A 7820-nucleotide genomic window follows, 5' to 3' on the forward strand; every position below is an offset into this window, starting at 1 on the left:
TGTTCGTGTCGCGTTCATTATTGCGCATATCCCCGTTCATGCACAATAATGGGCAGGGCATCCTCCCTTATTCAATTCAAGCGAACACGTGAGATAAGATCTCGTATTAACAAAGATGTCGAATTTGATTTAACTAGGTAGTTTCTGGGATGATTGGAAGGCATTAAAAGACACTAAGAAGTCAAAGTCGGCATTTTGTCGATATCGCAGCCAGGTCAAAGTTCGCATTCATGCTTATCACTATGAGAACGCATTGAATTGTGAGAAAATCACCGTTTATTAAATCAAATCCCGCGAATGTGTGGCGCGACGACCACCGCTCTTTAATTAAGGCACACTTGAATTGTAGGTGATATAATTATTAGTTGTTGCGCGCATCCGAGCTTTATTATTTTGAACAAACACAGAATTTGGCAGTTGTTGTCCATCTTCACACAAGTAGTGTAAGTTCATCTTGTTGCCTAAAGCAGATGTTTATTCTTGCTATCATTATAAACATGGATGTCAAATTCAGTACCTATTGTTTTACATCAAACATCAGCACACCAGATGCTGACTACATATACTATTAACTATCTTATATGACACAATATACAATATATCCAACATGCACGTAGATTTCAGTGGACGGTCGTACATATAACACAACAAACACTCAACATACATAAGTTACCTTTTGTAAGGTGTTTAATTTGCAGTTGTTAAGCTACATAACGCACAGATGCGTAAACTAAAATTTAAACTAAACTAAACTATAATATATGTAATTCTCATAACTGATATGCATGTATATGGCATTATTTTTTTTTTCAATTTTAAACGTGATCGTCATAACATTTTTGTCAAGTTGTTGATTAATTGTATAAATAAGTGAAATTGATATAATTTGTTGAAATATTATTTTCATAACGAAATATATAAATATATGATCGTAATTTGTCGACAACTGTTATACTCAAATTCACAATATTATCCAAGGTGGTATTCGTTTCAACGTCAAAATCACTTCAGCAACCATAATTATATGCTGGCGTTAGTTACAAGCAACTGAAAAAAAATACAAGTATGATGTAAATTTCATTTTTTGATATTTATATTTCCTACGTAAATAAATAAATAAATAAATAAATAAATAAATAAATAAATAAATAAATAAACAAATAAATAAATAAATAAATAAATAAATATATATATAAATAAATAAATAAATAAATAAATAAATAAATAAATAAATAAATAAATAAATAAATAAATAAATAAATAAATAAATAAATAAATAAATAAATAAATAAATAAATAAATAAATAAATAAATAAATAAATAAATAAATAAATAAATAAATAAATAAATAAATAAATAAATAAATAAATAAATAAATAAATAAATAAATAAATAAATAAATAAATAAACTAATACCTATATGGGACTTGCCAACTTTTACCAAACTCCTCCGAGTCGTGGGCTGGGGTGCCATTCGGTTTGACGAAATCGTTGTCTGGAATACCATCAGCATTTCCCAACAAGCCACACACTTTACCGCGTAGACTGTCGTCATTAATGGCAATCATATTTTTATGTGGTTTCCCATTCCACGTGATCGTCAAGAATGGTTTGCGCAGTCGCACCACTGTCGTACCATTGGCGGAATATACATTACCAATCTTGTGTCCAATTGTTGCGGACGTATCAAACACACGATGTCCTCGAATCTGTGAAAGTAACCCCACACGAGTTAGATTATTGAATTATGTATATAAATTGGTCCCTGACTATTTAAAAATGCAGCTTTATGAAAATGAATAACCTACCTATCGGGTTTTCATATATTCACCAACGACTGTTACAAACTATATATCCACCACGAGTAATTTTGAATGCTGTTATATGCAGACCCTTAACACCTCAGCAAAGTTTTGTCTTGAGGTAATACATGGGTAAGTTTACGAGCACTAACACTAAATTCCCATAGACGGGTTTGAGTGATATGATATGATATGACATGCGCAGTTGCTTGATTTATCTCGAACGTTGGTTTGAAAATTGAATACTTACTTTTTAAATTTTAGTTGAAATTTAGCGTATTGGCACATTCGCACCACTGATCATTATAACAAAAATACCGAGAACAATCCAATTTCAATGTCAATGCACGCTTCTCAAATTTGGTCATATCGTCATGAGGAATTGGTATGGCGGAATATGGTTTGGGATTAAAGTAATTTCTAACAAACAACACGATCGGAATGAATGCAAGTCTTAAACTAGAACAATCTCTCTGAATGTTGGTCAAATCAAGCATAATGGATAAGCACTGAGCTGTAAAAAATAAAAGCGTATGTTTGAAAATTGATCAAAATGATGTTTCAGGTCTCCAACCAAAATGGTTCGTCGACATTCGTGGATACAAACGTTTTTTTATGCATCCGAGTCCGCATACGGCGAGAGATTAAGCGAAAAGAGAAAAGAAATTCTTCAATGAAAGACATTCTCTGCAACTTTACCTCGAATGTGTTATCTTCCAGCAACGTGACCGTGAGTTCACCTTCAATGTACAGACTTATTGAAACCATGCGTGTGCGACCTTTATACGGCGACTTCTCTTTGTTGCTTCGAAAGTACCCAGTGATGGCGAAAGAGGGCTTACTTTGTTGCACACAGTCTTGAACAAGAATGTAAGCACAGACGCCTTGGTAGTCAAATTTGTAACCATCGAATGTAAGCAAATGTGGGTCTCCTTCGATGAAAGCACCTGCATAAAATGAGCAATACGATTTATTTTTTCTTGGTTTTTGATTACTGACATACGGAGTATGGCGTGATGTATGGTCGATGGCGAGATGCGAGCATTCTTGAAATACTGCAGTACAACGCTGACACTGTCGGCATTGTGAAGCTAGGTGATATCAGTTTTATTATTGTAGCTATTTTTATCAGGATACATATCAAATATATATAACAATTAAACATTGAATTTATCGTTTATGTAGATGCGAAACATGTAATATTAAAAAAACACATTTGTCATCTGTTACCAGCGCGTCAGCACACTTATTCCCTTAGTGCGCCCGATGTATTATGAATAATAGAACAGTTCACACGGTTCTGAACCGAATGTACTAAATAAATGAATGGCAACCAATGGGTATTGAAACCGCCGACCTTTGGTATAAGTTAGCTCAAACAAAAATACTGTAATTATGTCCTTACGGCAAGGCGAAACACGAAATGTAATTTATTTAATAAGCTAAATGATTCATGCTGACTTTTAAATGTTTTCTCTATATATCTATATGTAATTTAATTATTGTCTATATCACCATACTATGTAATACTATTATGGGTAATCTTAGTGGTCAATACCTAAAGATTTTGAATTTACCTTCATTTTAATGACAATCTCAGAATGCGTCAATAATTGTGGGGGAATCACATACATTTGAATATGTATATTAAATATTGTTTTTTGAAGTTATCTAAATGTTTTAAAGGTCGTCAAATCCTCGAGCGGCCAATTCCATTCTCCTAAATTCAACTCAACACACCGTGAGTTTTGTTTAGTGGCATAGTGTAACGTCTGTGAAAATCAAAACTCCGCTCTTAAAAATTATGTTGATTTAACGTACTGATAAGTCGTATATTGCTTGCAAAGTGCCGACATATTTAACGTCATTTCACTTTCTAATTTGTATAAGCGATCTGCATTAGTACCTTCGAAAACTACTAGATGCATGTAACTGGAGATGTTTACATGGCCCTGTATTTGTCATTAATTGCGTGATGAAAGAGATGGTTAATAACAAACGGAATTCATGTTAATAACATTTGCGAAGGGGTTTTAGGGACTACAATTTGTAGAACTAGAGTATTACCAACAAGAAAGCTAAATGTTAAATAAATGTTAAATAAAAGGAACTTTTAAAGAAACATACTTACACTTGTCAACACGGAGTATTTTGCTGGGTGTAGGACTGTTTGCGTCAGTCCAGTAAATAACATGGTCTATGGTGTTTGGTGAAAGAGGAAATAATTGCGAACCCGAGGGATTTTGTACCGTCATTTGATCAGTGTAAGCATTTGGAATCGGATCATTGACAGCAACAATGGCCAGATCAATTGTAACCGGTGCACTGATACCGCTGATGGCGACTCTTAATTGTTTCGCTTCGCACGTGTCCCAAAACGCGTAAACTGAGTAACCACCTATGAACAAAAAGAACACAGTGAGTGCTTGGTAATGATCACGCAATATATTCGCTACACCAATAACATTGTTTGACAACGTATTTCTAGTAGTTTATATTTATATTTATGTTGACCAACCGGCATACGAAGGAAGCGAATAGTTATAATTTTTGCAGGAAAAACAATCTGTGCTCTAGTGATGGAAGTAGAAAGTACTTCCATCTAACATTATATATGATATGTTAGTTTCTACCAGCAACACCCTGGCGAAGAAACGCGGCTTTTCAATCGATGGTCGTGGTCCTAGTCAGGTTATTGACTGGGCTACGTTGGTAGTTAGCGGAATGAAACAAGAGAGATATTGCGTTGTTGCTTAATTTTTGCTTAACAGTTTAGCCAAAAGTCAATATAAATAACAAATTAATAATAAAAATATTTTACATTTAGAAGAAAAATAGGGATACAGACGTGATCATTTTTCATACTTAGTATGAAAATATTGCAAAAATTGTCATTCATTTAAATGTTCTTTCATGGATCATTTACTATGGATTGCCTTGATCTGATAATTTGCTCCGAACTATATTGCTGGTTTCATGTTATCATCATCCTCACAGAAACGGTGCTTTGCTTTGCTTTCTAACGTCGCCAAGATCTACAAACATCTTCTGACTTATCACGAATTTATTCTTACATTCACGCTTTTGTCCTTGCTAATTATTTCAAATTGATTTCCAGTCACAGAAGTATATTCCTACTTTGATTTAATTACATTATATGTAGAAAATAATGATGTTGTACTTACTTGCACCTGATATTCCGCACATCAATAGGGCAATGGCAATAACAATACGTGTATACATCGTTGAGGCTCTACTCAGCATCAGTCAGGACTTTCTCTCAACGAGGTAAACAAAATTGTGAATGTGTCACAATTACCGAATATACATTACCTTCGTTAACATGTCACATTACAGTGATTGAACGCAGTAGGTGGGCGATATGTTACGGATGACCGTTCGGCTAACTGGGTGGAACACCGGACCCTGCGTCACTATACAAAACCAATAAGATTATAATGGAATATGGGGGCCCGTACGGGATACGCAACATTAATCAGCGAAGTATGTGTCATCCATATTACTGTATTCTTGATAAACCTGCATAACTAATTGGACCGGTCCAGTTTATTGAACAGATATTATAATTTGAATTTAGTTGACCTCGACTGTTTTTCAAAATCGAATAATACCATTGAAGTACACTTTCTCGACGCGATATTTAACCGGCGATCAGACGATGTTTAAAATAGTGTGGAACATATGGCAGTATTATTTTGAGGCGTTTAATTTCCACGAAAACATTTAATATGTTGTTGATTAGAAAGGGTGTGTAATATTTTATTGGACAACAGCCGTAACGGAAAACGATGTTCAATAAAATCATACACTATATCGGATTTAATGCGTATTATTTCCATAAATCCTACAATTGATTATTAGCTGATTTTATGATTATATTAATCTGATGCCATATTCTACTGCTATTGACATGTTAATGTGTGTCACATTAGGGGTGGATACGTTCACGTTGGACTATATGTGAAAAGACATGAGCTACATATTTCATATTGTTCAAGAAACGCATGTGGCTACCAAATGAATACATATGTCTTACAATATGCAAATGTTCAATACATGCACTCAAACAGCTCACAGACAACTGGACAGTTACATTTCGGTTGACTCAGACGTTGTTACAATATATAGCACAATTTGTATCCAAGATATATCACTGATTTTGTGGCTCGCTATCACATGATTAAAATATGAAGCAAATGTGAAAAACGCAGACAGTTTCCCTCAATGTTGTACTAGAAACGTACTAACTGAACAGCCGCTATTTCAGATACAGAGTGCCATACGACATACAAGTCTACACATTTTTTTTGAAATTATACCGACCGACGGCTCGGAAATAGAGAGAGCCTTTATCTGTAGTATATCAATTATTTATTAGGCATTATGTGTGACATAACAGGGAACGGCGTCGGAGAATGATGTACATACTTGGTATATTTAGTTCGTAAGCCTAAATGTTTAAAATGAATACAAAAACAACAAAAACAAAATTATCTGATCATAACAACGTAGAAGGCGTGTGTTAACCAACAATTTCAGTTATGTGTGAGAAACCTCACGAATAGCACTGACTTCCTACTCACAAATTTGACCGACTGGATTACCCCCCTGTTGATATAGATTCAGGCTCGTATTGCAGAGTAATTACATTGACTTATGTCATGTCTCTGGTGTTTTGAATCAGTGACAACATTTTATTTATCCCGAGTAGGCTATTCTGACACAGTAAGTTTCATACCGTGATGTGTATAGTACAGGGATACCAAGTTTGACCACATTGGGAATGCATTGCTGCTACAATGAATTTGCTCCGTGAATAAAACTGGGAATGGGGGGTCAGTCGATATGTGTAGTATGAGGGTGCGTAATAGTACTGTATTAGAAACGCAATTTTTAATTGTAGGAGCTATGAGTTAATCAGAATTTGGAGAGAAGTTATGGTAGTGTTGTTTAGTGGTCTATATATTTCAAGGACTTTAGTTGAATATCGCGATGATTTGGAACATTGTTAACATAATAAGTAGTTAAGAGTGAAATATTCAAACTGGCGAAGTAAACTCACCTACACCAACCCCCAGTTTGGCAAAATAATAATACAATAAAGACATGCACCTGGTAGGTGGTCAGTCGATTATGAACAATATTTTCTCGTAATTTGTTGTGGCTGATTTTTTTTTTTGTGATTTGGTAAGTAGTCAAAATTCATAGAACATTTGTTACGCGAAACACAAATCTGATTTTCAACGCCAATACCTTTTTTGTATCAGAGTTTCTAGTCTTACCCATAGAAAGTGATATGAAGCAGGCTCCCCGAATCACATCCCGATGATATTCTTTTTTGATATTCTTCTTCCTGTTGTAAATAATTTATGTGCTTCCAAACCCTATATATAATTGTGGCATAAAACAGTGCATTACTGCAATTTTTTTGAATTAATTACAATGTATATGTGAAATTAAAGATAAGAAAGCTAATGCGAAACTAACATTCAGAATAATTCGGGATATAACACTATTTAAAGCGGAATTAATATGATTTGGTTTTTCACTAATGTATTCTCCACTCCTGCAAAATCTAACATTCACTTACAAACGAAGTATATATATTGTATTTAATATAACGTAGAGTTGGCTGCCACCAGGGTTTGACCGGACTCCACACAAAGAAGTTCACTGATTCTGTTCTAAACTTTGCGGATTTCGGCATTCCCATGATGTATCCTTGGAAGGAAAAGATGTATAACAATAAGGTCATTACGAGGATACCTCAAAGTATGCACCCAGACAGTACGCCGTCGCATCAACCTCCGCTGCGGGCAGTCGATACAGAGTTTTTTATTTGGTTGCCAACATTTCAAATTTTCTGTTTTTGGCGAGTTGTTTAGGTTTTCTATTTGGTTGCCAACATTTCAAATTCTCTGTTTTTGGCGAGTTTTTCGGGTTTTCTATTTGGTTGCCAACATTTCTGTTATCATATCAGGTAAATGTCAATCGAGG

General features: G+C 34.5%; 1 protein-coding gene across 1 annotated transcript; it reads right to left on the reverse strand.

Moving 5' to 3' along the window:
• Window positions 1–669: 669 nt before the first annotated feature.
• Window positions 670–5108, reverse strand: LOC102803458 (BMP-binding endothelial regulator protein-like). The gene is made up of 5 exons (XM_006819625.3): window positions 4988–5108; window positions 3934–4200; window positions 2502–2749; window positions 1417–1709; window positions 670–1047 (listed from the first exon to the last, which is right to left on the reverse strand). Exons 1-5 carry the CDS (start codon window positions 5064–5066, stop codon window positions 1038–1040), a joined length of 897 nt encoding a protein of 298 aa, XP_006819688.2. The 5' UTR covers window positions 5067–5108; the 3' UTR covers window positions 670–1037.
• Between the last annotated feature and the right edge of the window lie 2712 nt (window positions 5109–7820).

The sequence above is a fragment of the Saccoglossus kowalevskii genome, chromosome 12 (assembly GCF_978046115.1).
Source record: "Saccoglossus kowalevskii chromosome 12, keSacKowa6.1, whole genome shotgun sequence".
Taxonomy (NCBI): domain Eukaryota; kingdom Metazoa; phylum Hemichordata; class Enteropneusta; family Harrimaniidae; genus Saccoglossus; species Saccoglossus kowalevskii.